The 23,825-nt window shown below is 35.1% G+C and overlaps 1 protein-coding gene across 2 annotated transcripts in view; it reads right to left on the minus strand.

Moving 5' to 3' along the window:
• The window catches only part of DMD (dystrophin), a 922,027-nt gene that overhangs the window by 182,979 nt on the left and 715,223 nt on the right, over positions 1-23,825 (minus strand). For both annotated transcript variants that reach the window (XM_050904429.1, XM_050904437.1), the window contains exons 52-54: positions 20,880-21,036; positions 12,172-12,292; positions 11,235-11,503 (exon numbers count right to left, since the gene is read on the minus strand). In XM_050904429.1, coding sequence (XP_050760386.1) covers positions 11,235-11,503; positions 12,172-12,292; positions 20,880-21,036 — 547 coding nt within the window. The remainder of the gene's footprint in view (positions 1-11,234; positions 11,504-12,171; positions 12,293-20,879; positions 21,037-23,825) is intronic.

Genomic DNA, 23,825 nt, shown 5'->3' on the forward strand with positions numbered 1-23,825 from the left:
AAATTTTTCCTAGAGCTTAAGGCCAAAAGAAGTTATTACAGTCCATCCAGTCTCTAACCTCCAGAAGAATGCAGGTCAGATGGACTGTTCAAGTGTTTGGCTGAAAGCTATGTTTTCCAGTTCTTGAATTAATATTGTAATTCCCATCTTCACCTTTTCATCACCACTGTATGATGTGTGGGGAGTGGACATGGGTGAAACCCCAAGTCAAAATCTTGAGGTGGAAATTCCTAGACTTCTTACATCTAATAAGAACATCCTTCAACAATGCCAGACAAGGAAATTCAGTTCTAGCAGTAGATTTTAGTAGAACATAACTGAGAACAATTTACTTTTTAAGCTAATTTAGGAAGAAAGAATACTAAAATAAAATGCTGAAAAGGAGACAGTTAAATAAAACTTAAAAAATGAAACAGGTCTAGGGTTTTTATAGCAGCACCAGACACAGGCTGGGAAACTGTGTCAGGAGCAGTGCCCACCTTCCCAGGCATTCAAGCTGAAACCTTTCTGGGTGGCAGGCTGCCCTGCCACGTCTTGAGGGAGAGCAGGCTGAGGCTCTGGGAAATGGGTAGCTGTGGCTCCTGCTGAAACCGAAGAAAACTGTCATTCTTAATCCTCTGGAAAATCGAACCCAGCGAAAATAAAACAATTTGCAGGTAAAAGCTAAAGAGAATAAAAATAATTTGAGTGGCATTGCTGTCTGGACAAATTAGTTTCACTGATTCAATTGCCCTATTTGTAAATTGGGGATAGTACTACTTCTATTGCAGTCTCAGAAAGAAGCTATCATACTATCTGGAACATGAGAAGCACTATAAAAGTGCTAAGTAGCAACTATAAGGTTTTATTATGGGTTAACCTTCGACAAAAAAAAAAGAAATAATACTCTATTAGGCTTTAAATGTATAAAGATTAAAATGAGAAAAGTAGAGTGCAATGGGTCACTGATAAACATCCCAGGCAATCTAATATTCATTGCACTCCCTACTTCAAGCAGTCCCTAAATAATTACTGTGTACCAGCATATGAGCTTGATAAATTGATTTTATTTTGCTCATTGATTTGCCTATGTCACAGTAACATTATCATTACAGAATCTGCACACTTGATAGTTACAACACCAAAATACATTTCCAGGAATAGGAGAGTCAATGTTTTAAGAAAAGATTTCATTAAAAACATAATACTGGCAGACTTCACGGAAAAACTTGCCTCCTCACAGAAAGCAGACAACATTAAAATTCATTTCTAGCACTCCTTCTCCCTTTTCCCTCCTCTTGTGTCTCACTGAACATACATGTCTCTGGTTATATATTCACTTCTGGTACGTTCTTTTGCTTTACGTAGAAATGTTTCAATAGCAGACTACATATAGCAGATCAGATTTCTGTTATAAATACTCCTCAGACATACTTTTTCTCCCTTTAGCCATCCACCTCCCTGAGCCACACTCACTTAGGAAAGCCTGAATAAAATCATCCCACAGTAAAAAGAAAAGTGTTACTCGCACTGTATTTTTTTTTTCCCTTCGATAAATATTTACATTTCCAGGTTATTAGAGAAAGAAGACTTTTGAACAGAATCACAACAGTTCAAGAGCATCTTTGATTTAATGATGTCATGTCCAGGAATGTTAATACTTGATCATCAGACAGCATCTATACATGCTGTATATGCTGTATTTATATGGCAAACAAAACAAAACAAAAAGCCATTTTAAATGCTAAAGTCCCTGCAATAACCATGCCACTTAGGTACTTAAACATTAATGTTTAATTCTCCTTCTAAAAGCTCAAGTCCCATTCTTATTTCTGATAAACTGATAAAGAGCAATCCGTTAAAAATGTTCTGGTCTGACCTCAATTCTGAACTTCAGAGGCATAAAATGCCAGACAAGTCTTTATACATGTATTAGTCAGCTCTCTCAGCAGGCTATCAGAAACCAAGATCAGAGATTACCAATACTTAAAAAGTCAAATTCTGCCTGCAGATATGCATGTTGAGCTCCCACTGAAATCAGCAGGGTGAGTTCATACAAGGAAAAATTTGGCTCTAAATGAAATCTGTTGATCTAATAATAGCATGTTTTACCAAACTGGGCTAGAGGTAGAAAAGATTTCCACTTTTTACTGGTCACCTTTTTTTCTTCTGTAGAGTTCAGGAATTTTTCTGCACTTACTGTCAGCGAAAAGTTAACAGTATTATTTAGCCCAAAGGTCCTTAATCAAAGAGAAAATAGTTGATCTGTTCTATTAATAATTGTGTTAATACATTTAACACAAATCTGGTGCAAATCAGGTGAAATCTGGTGCAGCTCTTTCCCGGGTGCTGGTTCTTTCGCAAAATGGTCTACAAGAGGCTGTGTCACACCAGTTGTGATTCCCAAAAAAGTTAATTAAAGAATACTCATTTTTTGTTTGTTCTTTGTTAGCAGAGCAACATTAATGTTTCTATATCTCAATTATGCTACTGTTTGCCAATAAGTAGTATGGTCAAGGGCAGTTTAATTTTAAAAGACTGCTCTAAGATTTTACTTCTCTGCCTGCTCATCGTTTTCTTATTATTCCCATGTAAAAAAGATTTTGTACTCTCCCTTAAAATAGGTAGCTTGATATAGACAAAAAACCTATGTAATCTAGTCTCCATAAAACATTCACTATAATTAAAGTGGTAGCATCTAAATATGAGATCAGAAATGTATAGCTTATTGCAAAAGGAGCCAGTAGAAGGAATGATGGTTTGCTTCAGGTATTTAAAATGGGCTTAGATACGGGCTATTGCCATAACAAACTCTCCAATCTTATGTGACTGATTACATAGCAACAACATAAGGCAGATGAGACGTTTAGATTAAATTTGTATCAGTTGCAAATACATGACTATTACATATTAAATAACGATTTGTGAATATATTTCTTTTCATATGAGAAAATACATTGATTCATAAGCTGTTAAAATGAGATTAAGAGACCACAGGACACAACTGAGTAACTTTCATCTCCTGCAAGCTAAGAAGCATAGTAGAACTAACTTCAGCTGGTACAACTATGTGATGAAGCACTCCATGGTTTTTAACTCAATTTGATATTTAAAAGAAACCTTAGAAAATTAAACTTGCCTCCAATAGTGACAACCAAACAACCCTACTAAATTCTCTGTTGTATAAAACTACATTTAAAAAAAGGTAAAAACAATATACCAGGCTGTAGAACCAATTAGGTAATATAGTTAGCTGAAGTGTCTTTGATGTTTTACAACATCCTGAAAGTTGACCTGTTAACAAATTCAACAAACTTCAACTATTGCTTTTGTCATAGCAAACTCCACAAAGTTTTAAATTCACAAAAATGTTATCTATAATAAGGACATCTGTAGGATGTCAAAGTGTTCCAGTGAATTTAAATAAGGTTTTGGCTTATTTTAAAATAAAGTTTATTATGTTCTGATATACTCCACTGATGTTTTAGTTCATATTAGCAGTAAAACAGTTGCTGAAGAGTTTTTACCATTTTGTAAATTCTATTTTTATTGACCATACTTATATTTAAAACCTTAAAGTCCTCTAGAATACCATTAGAACATCTCTTCCTTTTATAGTATCTTACTTAGAACAATCTCTAGTCTACAAGTATCTCACATGTACAAAAGCTGTTTCTAGAGATCATCTCTAATTTTCTCAGGGATGATTTTTTGGGTTTTGGAAAGCTGGCAAATGAATTAGGAGGAAATGGCTATTCTGTATGAATTAGTTTTTAAAAATCACAGAGTCCAGCACAGAACTTATTAAGAGACTTACTAAAGGAAATAGGACAATTTAATTCAGATTGATTATAGACTTTGGTGGTGGCAGCTGGCTTCAAATTAAACTGAAAAAATGTATATGCATTTCAAAGTAGTCTAAGGAGACATCATAAATAATTATTGCATGATTCTATCACAGAATGACATATGTATGAAATGATAAACTTGAGAAACATTTGTAACAGTAATTACTTCAGTTGTAGTCTGAAGAAAACATTAATACTTCCATCTCCTACACTGCAGGCAAATAGTTTCCTATTCAGCTGTCAACCAATGGATGCTGTCATCTTTTAATTGTGTAAACAATTTAAAAATACTTAATCAAATCTTAGTTCATACTCTAAAATTCTGTATATGGAATGCTTTAGCATTTTTGGTGTTTTTAAATCTAAGAATAATAGGGAGTATAGCTACAGTGGGAAGTAATGCTTGTAAATTGTCAAAATACATCCCAGTCTATGAGCACTGAAACTGCTGAAATAATACTTTAGGACCACTGACTTCTGTAGGCTTGGCTGCTGCAAACTCTGCTAAATAGAAATTTTCTCCTCAAATTTCTGTAACAGCAGTGAAACCAATCAGTGTTGCACATGAAAAAAAAAAGTGATTACACACGGTAGAAATTTGAAGCAAAAAAGGGTTTGGCCTTGGAATAATGCTGGAAGATATCTAGGTGATGTGAAAAAATTACAAAAGTGGAACAAAAGTAAGTTTGTTCAGAATACCAGGCAAGTTATTTTATTTCCAAAGAGCAGTAATTTGCTGTTGATATAAATTCAGAGCTCCATATAAAAAATAGATTTTGTTTTTTGCTGGGTTTCTTTTTGGTTTTTTGTTGGATTTTTTTTTTTTTAAGGAACATAGAGTCTATCACTAAAGAAGAGTAATTAAAAAGATCTCAAAAGTCGCTGTATGTGTAATGCCATTTTACTTCACAGACTGGACTGCATGAGCTCTGCTAGCTTAACTTAATGCATAGCTTAATTTTATGTTAGCAAAAAATCAACAGGAGTATAGGTATCACATTACAATCTGACCACAACTTGCTTTAACATGGATCTAGTACTGCTATTGATATCTAGCTGGTTGGAAATTCTGGTTATTCAATACATCTTCCAGGTAATTATTTCTTGCATAATTTCTATGGATCTATTTAAAACTGCTCTCTTCATGTCCAGTATACATCTCCATTGCTAGGAGGGGATGAATGTGGACTATTGTCTTGGTTTCAGTTGTCATTCATTAATTTTTCTGTATGTGACCCCTACTAATTCCTTACAAAAATCATTCTTTCTTCAGGAAGGAAAGAAAATTATCAATTACCTAAGCATTTCAAATAATTTTGGAAGAATTTCTTTTTCTATGAATGAGAATACAAATTGGAAATTCAACAACTCGCTTTGGTCTCAGAATCTCCATTGTAGGCAGCTGTCAGCACAGTTCCGTCATAATAGCACTGTAAGAGTCCACTTTTCTGAAATGCCTCTTTTCAGCACAGCAGTAGCTGAACAGTAGCAAAATGAAGTACAGAAGAATATATAAGGCTTTTTTTATTTTTTCTTTAAATAAGCTGCCTATGCTCATTCATTGTCCGGTAATTGAGGTTGCTGATTTACTATTAGAGTGTTTGTAATAATATGGTATTTTGACCTTGCCAAATCTATTTCTTTTCTTTCTATGGCCACATATGAACACAACTGAAATTTAACTAATTATCTTAAGGGGTTGTCTTACCTTTTGTCTCATTTAGAGAAGAGATGACTAGGGACAAAAGGATTGAGTGCACATAGAAAGTTATTTTGGAGTAGATGATGAGCAGATCAGTTCATTTCTGATGTATGCATAACTGCAAACTCTGTTCAGTTTACAAATTAGAAAGAAGTTTCAGGTTGACGCTTTCCAGTGAACGTTTGTCAGTGACATACAATTGGCTACAACTGTCAATTATGCTGAAGAAAGTCTGAAATATACAGCATATAATTCAGGCCTGACATCTCAGAAAAAAAGGGTTACTTATGCAGTACTCGTGAATTTCTCATTGCCTTTTGTTTCACAAGTTTGTAGAAAATAATTAGTGGAAATTGTATTAAAATTGTAAATAGGCTGTGACAAAAGAATCTAAAAGGATCCTTACAGCCTTTGTGAATACACTTGTTACATTAAATACATTAAAATCCATAATCTATATGCAAAGTTCATAGTCTTCCCATGTAACTGCTTTATTCATTACTGTAAAAGTGAATCTACAAGAACAACAACCACTTCTTAAGAAGCAAGATTAAGACTTCTGTGAAAACTGCTCACAGGAAAATACAAGACTTACGTCACTAAATTCTGTTCTGCTTTTTACAGTTAACAATCATCATATCGAGTCAAGGTGCCCTCTTTATGTGACAATGAAGGAGAACAAATCATTCTATAACAGAATGGAGTTAATTGAAAATAGGACTACACAATTCAGCTTTTATTTGGCAGGTGTTCTTGAGATACGCACTTCTACTTTGAACTAGAGAAACCACAGACACTACTGCCTGTTCTTGATTTTTTTTTTTTATTATTTTACAGTGGTTAAAAAAAATATCAGAAAGGAGTTATATCAGTGTTGTGTATGACAGAAAACTGAAGCAGTTATATGCCACTAGTGATATAGTAGTATATCACTAACATAAGAAAGTGCTTTGCATTGTGCTCTCATAAGTATGTTGGAGTAGCTGAACTACCTTTAGTAACAGACAAACCACATTGCCTTAGTCACCAAATTCTGTGCACAACATCCCAAAATAGAGGCTTCTAGTTTAAAAAAGAATTTTTTGGAGTGTAAAAGTGTTAAATTCTAAAACTTCCTAAGGGTACTAATTCCTATTAGTATTTCTCAGCAGACGTCTACAGACAGACAACAAAACAGTGAGAAGGTATCAGCATGACATGTAATGATTGTTGCACACTAGCAGCATAACCATTATCAAGCTTTTGGTTGGTACGGAGTGAAGGAGAGACTTTTGGGAAGAAAGAGAGGCAAGGTGGTTCTGCTGCCAATTCCTGGAATGGGTCTTTGAATAAGATACGAAATGGATGAGGCAGGTATGATTGCATATCAGTTGCATACCAGGAAAAGCTTAATATAAAAACTGAGTGGTGGTCTCATGTGACCCTAAGTGTTCCAGGCATTCTGATGAAAAGGAGAAAATTTTGTTAGTGATTGCAAGAAGAAAGCATCTGTTGAATTTGCTGCAGAGAGAAGTAGAAATCCCAGGTCATGTCTAAAATATGATCTGAGCTACAATCAAAATGATCAGCCAATGGATATTAGGGGACATTTAATAGATTCATTTGGGCTTGAACTGAATTTAAGACAGTTAAGTGATGGTTTGGATTTTAATGGACAGAAAGGTATGCTTGGAAGAGAGAGAGAGAAAAAAAATGTGTGTTATTAAGAAAGTAAGTTATATTTCAGTCTGCAGATAAGATCACTCATATGAGAGAAGAAAAAAGGGAGAATAACAGAGGACAGCAGAGAAGTCTGAAGAATATTTTGATTATTGATCATCTGTAGTCTAGGTTGCATTCTTTTGGGTAGGTGTGTGAAACTATTTATCTCTTGTCCTCAGAATCAGAGATGAATACCAATTGGTACATTAATACAGATCAAGGATCTGTAAAAATAATCCATTAATACTGATCAAGGATCAGTTATTTTGTGTGAGTTCAACGTTACACCATGACCTTAAGAGCTCCAACAACTATAAATAAAGAGAACAGTGACAAATGGTGCTGGGTAAACTCATTCCCTAGGAAGTTATTCATCAGCTTAGGTTTGGGAAGGCTACTGTGATCCCAATTAGGAGAAGAATTTGCAAGAAATGCAATCACATGTGTCCAATATTTCGAAGATCTGCTCAGAAGGTGCTTGGGGTGCTTAGATGTATAGAGAGTAATAGGTACTCTCCCTCATACTGTAATATCATCAGTCATTGTAATACACATCATAAAAAACAGAGCAAGGATGAGAGATGTATAACATATCAATTTGATAATGTTTGGCTGATAATATAATTTATAAAGAAAAAACCTTATTGTTTACTAATAATTTTTAACTGAAGGCTATATAACTTGTGTCTTCTTCAACAAATTTACCTTTTAATTGAAACATTTGCAAAGGAAAAGTATTTAACCTTTAAGTGAATCAATTACTAAGAGGAGCAAGAAGAAAACAGTAGTAACCAGGCATGTGTTAAACCAGCCTATACAGGCCAAGTAGCAGACACCAAAGGCATCTAAAGTCTGCAGAGTTGAGTCAAATGTCTGAGTGATTCTCCCAATCTTGAGTATTATAAGATAAGTTTTAAAATTGCACATTAGGAATTACACAACAGCTTTTAACTCATTTTGTATTCTCATATGCATACAGCGCTTTGGAGGATTACTGCCGTTTTGGAGCTAAGGATTGGGCCTGTAGACTAGAAGAGGTAACTAGTATGTAGGAGGAATCAATTCAGTGCTGAGCAGGTTGGAGCTTTCTTCCCCCTCCCTCCACTTGTCCCTCTACCAGAAATCTCTCTTGCCCCTTCAGTCTTCCCATCATTGGACATCCACTTTAGACAAGGAACGATGTTCTTCATTTCTGTAGAACATGCGAAGTAGACACTGCTGCTCACCTGGCTAATGCTTTGAGTCAATTCTACATACTCCTTTTTGTAAATGTTCCCATATTAGTTTTCTTAATCTTAGTAAGACTTTCAGGCATTAGACTAGCAATTCTTTTAGTAACTAATTTCCTCTCAAAGCAACAATTTTGTTTACAAATAACTATGAATATAATACTGTTATTGAAAGTTTATTTTACATAGTTGTTCAAGTCTTATGAAGAAAATAAATATGCATTATATTTTGTAGAAAGGCCTAGATTTGCTTTAATTTTGTGTACAAAAGTAGCGAAAATATAATCTTTCTCTTCCATCTTTGATAGCTGTGGAAATGAAACACAAAAAAATAGCTTCCCAACTGTTTGGATTTCATTTAAACAAAATAAGGGGTGAGGGGGAAAAAAAACTTACTAATTTGGTCATTATTACTGAGATGATAGTAATAATGATTACATCTAAATTTGTCAAGACAGTAAATCAGAAATGAACTTACTATCCAACAAATATGTTCAACATAAAAATGGGCTTAAATCATGTCTTATTGCTCCTGTCACAGATAATATATTTACATTAAACCCTCTTTTTTAAGTTTTGAAAAATTAAACCCAGCAATTAAGGCTAGGGTTGTGAGTATATTTTAAATATTTGTACACTTTAGGTAGATATGCTAAGGAAATAAAGGATCAAGATCAGAGTTTCTATAGTCTAGCCAGCTCACATGTAGCAATTGCAAACTTGAAAACTTTTTAAGGATTTACATGCTCTATTTTAGGGTTACATAAATTATTGGTCTTGATTTACAACTTTTCTAAAATAGATTTCACTCAGAAAAAATATGAATGTCATAAATATGAATAACTGAGGTAAAACCTACAAAACCTAAAAACATACTCTTTTATATAGGCCTTCAAATTGCAGACACAATTGTAGCTTTCTTGGTATTTATTAATTTCACAAACGTGCTTACATTGCCTAGTTAGTACTTGCATTTGTCTTCAGTATCTATGTTGGAATTACATTTCGTTAGAGTAATACATACATTCTAGACAGCATATTTTGGGACAATTATTGTACTACTCACATACTTAATATGATTCAGCTTTTGCCCTATTGTGTTCTTATATTACTTAAGCTAATTATGATCACTTAGAAGGTGCTGAAAGCACAATATCGCCTTGTGTGTGCATTTAGCAGACTATAGTTGTCATATATGAAATGAAAAGTTATACCTTATAAGGATATGAATATATTCTGTATGGTTTTTTCATTTACCATTTAGCTGATAATCTTACGGTATGGTCTTATGATAGCCTATATTCATAAATATTTTAAGTAAATATGGTACAAATGAGATAAAAATCGGGGTAGGTGGTAGCATCTAATTTTAAATCTTGAAATGGAAGTATTGGTTTCTGTCTGGCCCTAATATTAAGACTTCAGAAGGAATAAACAGACATCTACCGATTGATAGTACCTCTGGATTTTCATAAGCATTAAGATTTCTATTTTGTCATGGCTGTTATTAGAATTTCATTATGTCCTCTAGGACAGACTTTTTTTTTTTTTTTAAACTGTAACAGGATTCAGCACTATAATCATGGAGTCAACAGTTATGGTCACAGCTTTAGAATTAAGCAACTTGCTTTGTTTTCCAGTAATATCAGGGATTCAGTGTTTCTGTTCAGAATATCTTCTTCAAAATCACAAAAAAATCCATGGCTATAATAGAAGGCACTTTCTGAGAATTCATAAATAGATCTCTTCCGTTCATTTATGAATTTAAATGAAGATAAGCAAATTTTGCAGCTAACTGTTCATCAGCTACCAAGTAGTTCATTTGTCTTGTATAATATTTGTACAGGACACTCATTAAAATTTCATGGACTTTTTTTTTTATAAACTACATTTGAGTTTTAAAGGCATTTTTTCTTGCCATTAGTCATTCTATTTCCTCTTTCTTAGATCCTAATGTTCTACTAGAGAAAATAACAGTCAGCTCAGGTCTCTTTCAAAATGACTGATGATTCCCATTTATGTAAATGGAACAGAGGCACTTTGTTCTTATCAAAATGGCAACTGCCTCTATTGTGCTCTAGCTGAAGGAATCCTGTAGTACTTATAAAGTCTGGCCATGGCAGTCATGCTGAAAGAGGACAAGTCCTCATGAGTTTCTCAATAAGCAATGATTTTATGAAACAAACCTTAAAAACAGATAAGCATTAAGTTATAGAAAATAATGACAGTTTTTCCAGGGTTGGGATTTTTTTAAACTATCTTACGTTATGAGGCCTAGTTATCAAATAAGACAGATATAGCAAATACCACCATCATGACAAAACAACAACAAAACCATATACTTTAAATTATTTAAATTCTACTCTACAAGTATAGACACAATTATGTACTCATCTTACTTACAAAAGTATAACAAACAACAGAACTAATTTTCTATACTTTTATCATATATTCTCCTATCTATTCTATTTTGCTTTCTTTACTGTTAACTCTGCATCTCCTGAGTTAACAGTGGGTGTGCTCAGGATATTTACATATTCCTGTAGTGCTTTTTACCCATGTTAGCGATATACATTCTCAATGTTGATTCAATTCCATTTTAATTGCAGAAATTATAAAACTCTTTATATGTCCCCTTTTTTTTTTTTAATATAAATCACTATGATACAAAGCCATCAATTTCTCATTTTAAAGGATAATTCCTGATTTGGGGATTCATACAATAGAACAAGCCAATTATTTTATACTCAGAAATACTGATATACTGACACATACCTTGACTTTTTCTAAGTGATCCTGCAGAGAGTCAATTAGCAGATCCCCCACTGGCTGCCAGGATCCCTTGAACACTTCAGCCTGGCGTAGTTTCAGGTCCAGTTCATCCATTGCCTCTTGAAGGCCCTGCAGTCTTTCAAGAGCATCATCTATCTTCTTTTGCCAATCAGCAGACTGTAGATTCAGCTTATCCCACTCAGTTCTGACCTCATCTGCTTGCCTTTGGAGAAGTTTAGTGACATTGTGGGCCCTTTCCTCAGGTGACAGCTCTAAATGTGAAAGTTAAGAGGCTTTTAAAACATATTCTGTCTTAGAAGAAAAATAATTGCCATCTGGGTAAGTTCAAAGCTCAGTAAGAAACTATTCATAACCAAAGACACCTGTGAAATTTATTTTATTAATGTATTCTCATTTGAAAATCTCTTAACAAATTTAAATCTTGCCACCATACAGATCACCAAAATACGCATTTAAGTACATAAAGGCATTTTTAAACATGTAAGGTGTAGCTAAAAGTTTATCATTTGTATCCTGATTCAGCAAAATAGTTCTGCACATACATAAATATTAATCACTGTGAATCTTTTGCTGTGATTGAGTGGATTTGGGAGCTTCTGTAGTACTGAGACTATAAGTTGAATTTGAATTGCAGCTTTCAGACCTCAAATGGGCCTGTAGTTATAGATAGGTCCTAAAGGTTTAAAGCCAGTTTCAAAATCTGCTTATAAATATGCATGTTTATTTCGTGCCACAGTGTTCAGAAGGATCGCTAAGGGTTTCTTTCACCTATATTTTTAGCTTAGTTTCTGAATACTGACATTCAGCTTGGAGTGTAAAAGGAATGCTTTCACAGTGGCTGGGAGAATTTATTTAATCATCACTGATCATCACTGATCTTTCCAGCAATGTGTTATTACCCTGCTCTTTCTTCAATTACCTCTTGGTTCTGGGTAGAGCTTCTCCAGTCCCTCCACAGGCTGCTCTGCTAAGAAGATTCGCACAGTCTCAAGCGCACTCCTGATAACAGGTTCTTTTGTTTTCAGCTCCCTCTTGAAAGTCTGAGAGATGAAACAAAATTATTGTAAGTGGATATATAATGAAATACTGAGTGCTAGCCCTTGTTTTCGTCAATTTAAGAACAGAATTTCCAACAATATCTTCCATGTGTGTATTACAAGTAGCTCCAAAAAGAAGTAAAAGAGATAATCAGCTTTTGCTTAACCTGAAATCACATTGTATTCAAAGGAGCAAATGTACTGCCAGCGTGCTGCAAAGTACCCAAGGTTGCTTATCACATTTTCACTGTGAGAGGGATCCCTTTTGTTGATTAACATCAGGGTCAACTCCAAAACTGAGCTGCACGGGGCAAGGCTTCAGCTGGCTCTGTATTGGACCACACCAGCATAGCTAATGATTCTTGAAAGCAAGATTTATCAGAATGCAAAGGAAAATCCAATATGTCTCACAGCTACCACTTTGCTACTGCTGCTGGCAACTGTTATATCATAAGGAAAAAAAAAAAAGGACCTATGGATATTGATGTGTTAACTCATAACAATTAGTAACAAAAAAAATTCCAATATATTAAATCGTAACACTCTTTTCTAGTAATGGTGTAGATGCATCTCTTCCAAAATTACATGAACTGAGATTTCTGAAATGTAGAATCAAGGCCAAGGTGAAAATTCAGAAATACAATCTAGCCTAGATGTAGGCATGCATGAATAAAAATTAAAGGGCAGAAAGTAGTCCTTATGAAATAGTCAATTCCTAGTTGCTTTAATCAGTATTTATTATCAATTCCCATATCTTTATGTTCAACATTGCTTGGTGGTACATTCTGCTGCTTTTCAGATCACCTGTATTTCTCCCTTTCATCTCTTCCTTTCCTGTCATGTTTTTTGGCACCTGTCTCCTTTCTTGCCTTTTCTTCCTCTTTCCTATTTGCATTTTTCTTCCTCCAGCAACAGCTCCTTTTACTATCTCTCTTCTATTCCCTGCTTTTGAAATGACCATGAGTAAGATTCTCAAGGTTGGTATTTGAAGTTTTGGTAGGCTACTGAAAGTATACATATCTCAGTTGTTTTTTTTTTCTTTTTTTGTTAAAGAGAGTTTAAGATTCCATTAATCTGAATCCAAATGTTCACCGCACAAAAATGCAGATGAAACCTGGCCTGTGTCTTGCACGTTGCATTGGGTCTTTTGCATGTTGTATTGAATTTATCTAAATGGTCCTTACCACTGTTTTATTTCAACATTTTCTTCTCTATTTATGAAACAATACTGAATGCATACTGTTTTCAAGTAGCATAGAGGTAAAATATGCAGATAATTATAGTGCATTGTAACACAAAACACAATACTGCAAAAAGGAGAGCCCTTTGCCATGAGTGGAAAAAGGATATTTTACTCCAGGGATTAGAAAATTCTTTTTACAACACAGGCATTATGTAGGTTTCTAACATAATAAATTCACCAATTCAGTTAAATTAATTATTAAACAAAATCTGGGCTTCGCAAACTAATGAAAGATTATAAATTCAATATTAAAAAGTTCATTACACTTTGAATTATATTTGATATGAAATGCTCTGTACAGGAAATACCTAGCAGAACTAATAATGAGAATCACACCTGCAGTTTATAATATGAGCACTCACAAGTATAAAATTCTTAATACATTTCAGGAAAGTAAACTTAAGGAAACAACTACATTATTCGACTATAAATATTTAAATAAACTTTTTATTAAGCGGTCAAGAACTGACCATAAGGTTTGTAATTGTGAATCAGGAAAACCCTTTAGCAAAGTGTGCTTTCTTGAAGGAAACAACAAAGTAAAAAATGTTGATTTTGTGTCATGGACATCAATGGGACTGGGATCCTTTCACAGAGTTTATCTGCTATCATAAAGGAATCTATTTTTTGATAATATCTGTGATAAATATTTTAAACAAGCATGTTAACCCTTAAGAACCAACACTGATTTTCACAAATAAAGAAGAGTACTGTACATTAACAAGCAAACTACCATTGGACATCGCTCTGCATAAAAACTGAGTGGGGTTAGTGCAGGGTTAAAACTCTTTAACTTCGACATTTTTAGGTTTAGAAATTTTTGTAATTCATACTTGACTCTTGCATGAAGTGCAATGGAAAGAGGAAATACAATAAGTCTTTTTCGTGCCTCCAGACGAGGAAAATCTATTCCTTTAATTAGCCTTTGTGCTTACCCCACATTACATCATTCTGTCCCACTAGAGTATGGCAGGTCTGCAGCTCAAGTAAGCCAGCAGGTAGCAAAACTTAAAATGGTCCCGCATGGACTGTGTGCTTTGCTCTCATCTGGTAGTGTTAAAAGTGACATCAACATATTGGTTTTTAAACATTGCAATTGTGGGACAGCTTAAAGATATAATATGGTTTATAAATGTCTCTGAAGACAAATTATTTCTCAGAAATGTCCATGCCCCAAACCAATCAACAGGAGGCACATGCACAAAGGTCTGTTCTGCCCACACACACCAAGAGCAGGAAGGAGTGACAGATATTCCAGGGGAACACAGAACTACACCAACTTATAGGGTATTTAAAAGCCAGAAATGCCCTTGAGCTATGTATTTGGGAATGAGTACTACTGCTGTATGGAGTGCTGCTGCTGTAGTCAGGTCAACCCTAGCTATGTACATGTACAAACAATGAGAAGGACACAAAATACCTTCTTTCAGCTTGTACTACTTTTGCATAAAATCATACCAACTAAATACACCTAGTGGCATTATATTTCCAAAAGAGGTTTAAAACCACATTCCTCCAATAGCTCTTGTGCAACAGAACAAGGATAACATAATCAGATATGCATACTGCATCCCATAAAGTGTGTGAGTAGGAATCATTGTATCTATCTTCTCTAAACAGTAGAGAAATGCTAATGGGAACTTTCTGACTTTGTATATTTTGTATTTAGTCACAAACAGAAAGAGTCTCTTTCTCTTTTATTAAAGGAAAACAGTGAGCCAATGTGTTAAATATTTTGTTTTCCAACTTTTCCATTCTGGATGTTGGAGCTGGTGGATGCGATTATAGTCTATAAATCTTGAGTTTTGGGATAGTACACAGTATGGTGTTAAGATCTATTTACAATTCTCATTGCCTTCCCTAGTTTTGATCTGCAGACTTCTTCCAAGTGAGTTAAAATATGTTTCAGTATAAGAAATTTAAAAAGGAGAGAATGAAAAAAACATGAAACTGAAGCAGTAGCACAGAAGAGCATTAAAAATAATGAATGCTCATCCCATTCCAAAAAATGTTCTTACTGTATGAAGATAAAGCCAGCTTTTCTGGTTAAAGTTTTGTTGTGAAATATGTACACACTACCAATAAAAATCATAAGTAGCAATAAAAGACATTTTCTCTTCTTTTGGGGGAAAAAAAAAAAAAAGAAAGAATTTATCTATCTAGAGCCCTGACAAACACATCTTTATAATAAGCAGACCATCACTGAAAGCAGAATTAGCCTAAACGAATGTCTAATTTACAGCTAATGATTTCAGGCTAATTTCATTGAATTCCTTAACTTCTTCCACACTTCGTGGTGACTGTAGAGGAAATCGAATGTGCATAATGTATAACCTGACAAAAAAACAAGTAAACTACTTTATTTAAGCATCTCTATTTGTCATCAACACTACGGCAGTAATGGCATGCTGTCCACCATTTTAATAATGCATATATTGATCAGCTTATCTCAGACCTGCACTACCTCCTCATGGGTGTCCTTAACTCTCTTTAGATGGAAAAACACAGATTGTTTAAATTGAAAGATGAAAATATGAGAAGAGAGTTGCATTAGTAAAACTAACATTAATCTCTGTTATTAGAAAAGTGGATATTTTTGCTTTTAATTAATTTTAAAGAGAAAGAGTAGAATTAAATTAATTCAAGATGTTTCCCAACCAGAATGCTTTTTAAAAATGGGGCTTGACTTCAGTTTTAAAAAGTAGATAGCAGTTGTGCCACCAGAAAAGGTTAGTGTGTTGAAGCAGGAATTGTACTCCTTCTTAGGCACTATTGCTATAGATTTCATGTGAAAGGGTTTCCAGGGAATTGTTAATAATTAACTTCTATATTCATAAATGCTATTTATGCTGTTAATACAATCACTACACAGAAGATGTGGCAACTCTTAAAAGAATAAAAGAAAAAGCAGGCTATCTACGTGATGCCTAAGTTACTTAACTGAGATTAACAGTAACATGTACACAGTTATTAACAATGTCAATAAAACATTTTTATGACACAGTAAAGCAAAGAAAACTGTAAGATAATTAAATAATGTTTTGATGAACAGCAGTATTTTTTATCATTGACTAACACCCCCCCACACACACACACACATTCTAAGACTTTGGCATAGACACAATTTCTTCAGATGCCAAAAATCGACAAACTGACCCACTATATATGTAAGTTCAAACAAATAGCGGTTATGTGGGTGTATTTGGGATAAATTCCAACTTGCCTTGTCTAAAAAGCACCTCACATTTATAACACAACAATGATTTTGACTGCATGGATATCTCTTTTCTCTGTTGAGTTCAAGCTCTCCTCTGGTATAGATTCAAGCATTTGAAATTTTCATCTGAATCCTACTCTTAAAATTTTTAAAGCCAATCTGGGCAACTAGGAGCATTCTAATGATAAGAACCAACTTCTTTTCATCTCTGGTATGAATGTCTGAGGTATTCCAGATGGTATTCTAAATGATAGAGAGGTCAAATATGTTTGTTTTTCTTTAAATTACATCCTTAAGGGAAAAAAAAAAACCCAAACAAAACCATCAGCCTGTAACACTGCTTTAGAAAAAGGATTCAGGCATAAAATCGTGTTTGTATTCATTATGCCATTTCTCAATGGCAATCAGTTAAACTGCTTATAAATATTCCCCTGCTGAGGCTTTTTCTCTTCTCCAGTGAAGAACTTACCTGGGTTCACTTCTGACTTTAACTGGCAAAAACATTCTTCACAGAAAGAAAGACATTGTACTGATATAGGAAGACCAAAGCTGGAAGTTTGGGTTTAAACAACCCAAAGATTGGTCAGATCAGGTAGAGACTTAGGTTGTTTACTGAAGACTGATTTCCAGAACTGACATTCAGGAGAACAAAATGAACAATCAGTAGATTCTTTTTCTCAAGACCAAAATTCAACTACTCTTTACTTTCAATCCAACACTATGAGAGCTAAGTTTTCTTCTTAAGCAGGGGCTCAAAACTCTTGAAAAAAACAGCTTTTCAGTACTGTGCTCCAGTTTTAAGCTAGATACTTCTACACTTGTAGTGCAAGTCTTTTTAAAAGCATTTTTCTTATGTTCAGAAATGAGCTAAGCTGTTCATTCAGATACAGCCTTTGTACGTCTGCTTCTCTAAAAGAAACTTTTAAAGTAACAGAAAGTCCATAGCGTCCAGAGGAAAAAAAATACAGTAGAAAAACTCCAAGCTACAAACATAGATTTTGTCAAAGACAACCTGAAGTCAACAGAGTTCTGCACTGATTGTTTTTCCCACCTTCTCTGTAAGAGATCTTTGAAGAGCAGATAGGGTAACTTAATTTCAAGGATTATGTTCTGTTCTTTTTTCCACAGGTAATCAGAATACCTACAACTAGAAAGGCCTCACATTAAAGTACAGAAGTGCTACAGAAAGGGAAAAGGAAAGACGCTGTATGTCTAAAAAGAACTAAAATGTTCTAGCTTTGATACTATACATGATGACCAAAGATTTGTGTCTGTATGTATCTGCATGTGGCAGAGAAGATAATCAAATGGTACCTTACTTTTATGCAACACTTCTCATCCTTAAAAGTTTTAAACACTTCAGTTGATTGGTGAGTGACAGAGATCACTTAGTCCATCACTGAAGTCTTGCCACCTTTATGATGAATTCTGGGAAACTTTCGAATAGCTTATAGAACAATATACAATATCAAAATTCGTGAGAAGTAATTTCTCTAGATGAAAAAATTATTTCTTTGATCTAGGAGGAAAGGTAATGTTTTCAAATACTCAAATATTATCCAGATGACAAAAGTTTTGTTGTAACAATTCTACACAAATCCTTCTCTAAGTCTTACTTTGGCTCAAGAGTTGTCTTTGGATAAAGGGTTTAAGTTAATGTCATGCTGAGTTAAAGCAACATCTGTATTGTTTCTTTCATCCTGATGTTCTGGATAGGCTTTAAAACTACTTTATGGAAGTTGCTACAGACAGCTGGCTAGAACAGACCTCAGGCATTTCATATATCTTAACTTTCACAGAGGGAAAGGTAAAAAGGGATGGTGGTGCTCCATGAATTCATGGATGTTTTGGCCTCACTGTTTCTGTGATAATGCTTGAAGTCCCAAGTAAAGTTTTGTGAGAAAGATACATCCTACACATCACCTCCCCAGAAGGAAGACCTAGGAAATGTGACCAAGCTGCCCCTCGCAGCAAAGCATTATATTATCTTAGAAGAGCATTGTGCACTGACAGTGAGATGCTTTTTGTTCATCTTTCTCTTTGGCTTTCTTGGCCATTAGGTAAAGAAAGGTCCTTGAGAAACCACATTGCCTCTACCTCCCATCAGTCTGCTACTGTAGACAAATGCCTGTTTGCCTATGCCAAAAGCCAAGCCTGGTTGTATACGTTATTTCCAGACTTTTCACAAACTCAGGGTTCCCAATAACTTAAAGCAGCAAGATATGTCATGTTCTCTTTCCAAACTTGATCTTCTCACTTCTCACATTGTTCTCAAATGTGTCCTTCAGCATGCGGTAGGACAATCTATTAGAGCAATATTTATAATACAGCTACCTGATGAATGGAGAAAACACAAGTATTCCAGATCCAATTTCATTTTATAGTACCACTTCACATTTCTCCATTAAGCAATAAAATCAGAGATTTAGGAACTTCAGAAACAATACGTTTTGTGGCAAGTTTCGCAAACTGAAAGTTACATATATGCAGCACAATGCTTTGAGAGGACGATCACTGGTTTTGGAATATTCTCTTCTCATGGTATCAAGTTGTCTGACTGACAATTTAAATTATTCAATAGAAAATACATTTGTTCAAAATAACTTTTTAGATGTCACCCTGAAGTATACTGGGTCACCAAACAGGAGGAAAAAATCTCCCATAATGTCATTATTTTAACTAAAGACACATGTGGATGAAGGAAAGGAGAGCTAGAATACTACACCCAAGTAAATTCCAAGAAATGGAATAGTGTATAGTGGAGAAATGTCATAGTATAAATACTTATATGGTTCATTCCAATCACTGCATACATTTACCTTTTAAACATGAGAGGACAATTTCTTTATATCAGTAAGGTTTCTTGCCCTTGATCTTATACTGTTCTCTGTAAAAAATAAACCCTGTCACTGTATTCCCAACTTCCTACTGAATTAGGATCTGTCCTAGTGGGTTGAGGTCTCGTTTCTGTTGTGGACATCTGTTACTAACTAGTGCTTCCCAGATTAAATATTTCATCAGAAACTAACACAAAAGAAACAGAAATCTTATCATAAGGGCTAGACAGGATTTTGTGGAGTTCATAAGTGATAGAATAGCAGTTGCTGAAGCTGGGTGTGCTATCCCAGTCACCTTTCACATGGTTCCCTATTCCTTCTCAGTACAATGGTTTATCCCCATGTACTGCTTCATCCAGCAAATCTTCAGCTTTATTTTAGCAGAACACTAGTTTCCTAATGGGTTTCCTTATGGCACCACTGAAAAAACACCGCTGAGGTACCAGAACCGTGATTTCACATTCAGACCTGAATAGACTGCAATGGCACAGCAAATTAAAAGCTGTTTACCTGAAAGCAGACATTAGGTTAGCATCAGACAGATGTGAACTTGATTCAACACAGGAAACATACTTAGAGCATACCTTTACCACAAAAAAACTGTGTGAATCTTTGTATGAAGAATTATTTAGCAGTATTGTGTTATTTTGGGGGTTGTTCATTTGGTGAGTTTAAAAAAAAACAACTTCCCATACAAGTGTTGGATTTAGGTTCCTTTTTACCACAAAGCTTAGTCTAGAACAGTCCCCATATGATGCTCTACTATTGCCTTTCCATAAGAATTCCCCGATGAAACTAGTATGAGCCATAGACTGTTACAGTCATTTATCACAATAGTTTCACAATGCACACAGTTGTGCGTTAGGCCTGATATCAACTCACAAACGCTCCCAAAAATCAATAGCAAAATAGGATTTCAAAAACTACACATGAAGTTTAAATGCCTGATCTAGAAAAATTTTCAAAACTACTTATTTAATCCTCAAATAATATTAGGTTAGTATTTGTTCTGGCCATGAAAACTAGCTGTCTGTGATAGGTCTGTGAAAATGCTGTGTTGCTTTTTGAAAAAGCCAAGCAGCTGGTAGTAAACACTCCCTTCTCCAAAAGGCTGACTTTCTAAGCCGTGTTTGAAAATTGTAGCTAGTACTCTCATGCAAGAAGTTCAGTTTTCATTGTCTCTAAAATGTATTTTAAAGGGTATCTTACTTTTTCCAACAAGGACTGTTTTATGCAGCACTAACCTGCAAAACAAAAAGCAATGACCGAAAGATCATTTAAAAAAAATCATACCCTATGAATATCATTCTGTTTCTGCACAGTGGGAAGATCTCCACCAATGGGTGCTTGCTGTTTTAATTCATCCTCCTTCAATTGCAGCCATGCCAAAAGTTCCTGAAGAGAGAGATGTAAACGCTTCCACTGGTCTGTACTGGCTTCCAAATGGGATCTGAAAGCATGTGTTAAATATAAGATATATTCAGGCACAGTGAAAATAAAAAGTAAATTGTACAAGCTTATTTACTGAGAAAGATCCTAGTGTTTCATTAACTTAATGATCTTTAAATAGCCTCAGCAGCTTTGAATTAGATTCTGGCAACACTGATTTAAATTTGGTTCCACAGTCCTGGCCTGAAACATTCATTCTTTTACCATCTCTTGTTTTTTTTTTTTTTAGTTTTCCTCTTCAGCAGTGAGTAACAGCTGTGTTGAATTGTCAGTCTCACTAAATGTGCACAAATATTATGGAAGACTAGCATGAGAGTAACTTAGTCATCACTTGGATTACTAGGAGATTAATTAACTAAAATGTAGAGAGTAGTTTTCAACTCAGAGAAGAGCAAGCATTTCTCTAAACCACTACACAAACCATTCAAACTCACACAAGATTCATGTGCTTGCTCACCTTTAAGATAAGAGAACCAATGCCATCCTTTCCCTAAAAAGTCATGAGGAAATTGTTAAAGCCAATAGAATCCCCTTACAGTACCCAAATATCTGTGCGATTTGAACAGAGGTGTGAAGGAAACTAATTGAATCACTGGAAAAATTAAAAGACAGAATACTACTTTGTGCAAACAAGGTCTCCACCATAAGGACATCTTCTAAATATTACCTCTGTGTATGTGTAAATGTGTTTTTTTAATACTGGGACCAAGAATTGAGCTACTAATTTTCAGCAAGTGTTTTCTGTGGAGAGAAAATATGTGACTGAAACATCATTGGACTGATCAAATCTTCAATTTTGTTTATACCATAAATAAAACACACTAAAAATTTGTCTTTCTAGACTTATGAATATGCTATTTTTTTAATTGCTGGTTGGGAAGAAATTCCTAATTCACTTCCAGGTAACATAAGAATTCCTCTTAGTAATTCAAATCAAAAGCAGTATTACATAACAGTAAACTGATAAAATGTACTGGAAAATAAAGACAGATTTTCTTTTATTTCATATATTTTCTGTTTAACTTCCAGCTTTGTTTGTATAACATTTCTCTTTTTTTTTAGTGGTTGCACATAAAATCACATATTTTCTGACAGTGAAAATTCTACTCCTATACCTCATACAGAATGGTCTATAAAGAACTGCGATAAATACGGTCTCAGTGTTTTGCAGACATTATTACTTATTTTGGATATGGAAATGAGGAATTGCTGAAGGTAGGGACAGCTGTATTTCTTTGAAATGCCCTATGGATCTTGTCTTCTTTCCAACCTCTTACACCAGGTAATTGGAGTGGCAAGGAAAGAGAAAGGAAAGGGACAGATTAACCATAGGCTGACAGAAAGCTCAGCTGCTCTGGCACGCGAGCTGATGGAAAATTTTCTCCTTTTTCAAACTTAAAGGCTCTGTGGGAGGGACACACACAGACCCTGTTGCCTTTTGATCTCTGCTCTCACAGGGCAGCTGCGGGCTGGGGCAAAACTGCCTCACAGCAGGGGCTGCTGGGGGAGGCCGGCCCTGCAGGCAGTGAAGGCTGAGGAAGCCCCAGGATGCCTCTGAAAGCAGTGAGGGGGCAGAGAAGCAGGGATGTTGTATGGGGACTTGCAGGAGGCGACAGCCAGAGCAAGGACCATAAGGCTTTTGGAGGGGACACAGTCAAGGAGCCAAGTTTCTGAGTCAGGTTAACTCCTGTCTGCCATGTTTATCTCAGCAAATGCAAGCTTCCACCTCCTCCAGACAAGGGCAGCAGCAACAGGAGGCAAACACTAGGGTCTTCACTTCTTCCCTGCTTCCCCAGGTCTGGCTTTATGGGGAAAAAGTGCAAAAAGAGGGACCCAAAGCGGTTTTGTTACTGCTGCTGTGCTCTGACTTTCCCCAGTTTGGTGAATGTTTTCCCGGAATCCATCTTGTTCTGCCCTTCCTTCAGCTTCGGGAACACATGTTTATGTATGTGCATGCTAGTGTACATTACATGCACACACTCATATATTTATGACTGTGTTCAAGCATGTGCAGACAAAACAGATAGTAAGAAAACAGTTTTAAAAAATGAGTTATTTATAAGAAAGGAAGTGTTTATTAGGATAAACTGTGCTGACTTACCAGAATGAAAGAAAAGTAATAATGGAAATGAACTTGGCATCTCTTGATATCTACCATATATTTTATCTAACGGATTTAGAAAAGAATGCCCACCTAAGCCGAGCAATGGCATGGGTCTTCTGTTTCAGCAGTCTAAAACTTATGCTAAATAAGGAGACTTGTGGGACTGATGCCTGGGGAACATTTCATATGTCTGCTCTTATACCTCTTTTGTGTAAGCATTGCTAGTTATGATGAAATCTATTCCGCACTGTGTGATGGAAAGAAATAGCTCCAAGCAGGCAGACTGAGAATAGCCTGTTCATTCAGTCTGGTGGCCAGCAACATTTAAACTGAATGTCTTAGAAGTTAAGAATTGTTTCTTATCCTAATCAATAAGTCGTTGAACACCTTAAGCCTTTTATTGGAAACAAGTATTTTAGAGAGGAGGTCTGTTGCTTTGAATGTTTAATGCAAGAAGTCACTGTGATATAACTAGGGCTACTATTTCTGACTCAATGAATGGCAGCAATACATTAAACTGCAAAAAATGAAAGACAGAAAGTCCCATATATTTAATTACTGGTATTTGCCCAACTGACTGTTTTTCTTATCTCGAACATCATTGCATTTGGGCAAGTTCATGGGTAAAAGGCATGTGAAGAAAAAAATCTGAGAGACTTTGAAGGGTTATATCCCTCTTCTTTTGC

This window comes from Gymnogyps californianus, chromosome 1 (assembly GCF_018139145.2).
Source record: "Gymnogyps californianus isolate 813 chromosome 1, ASM1813914v2, whole genome shotgun sequence".
In the NCBI taxonomy this organism is placed as follows: domain Eukaryota; kingdom Metazoa; phylum Chordata; class Aves; order Accipitriformes; family Cathartidae; genus Gymnogyps; species Gymnogyps californianus.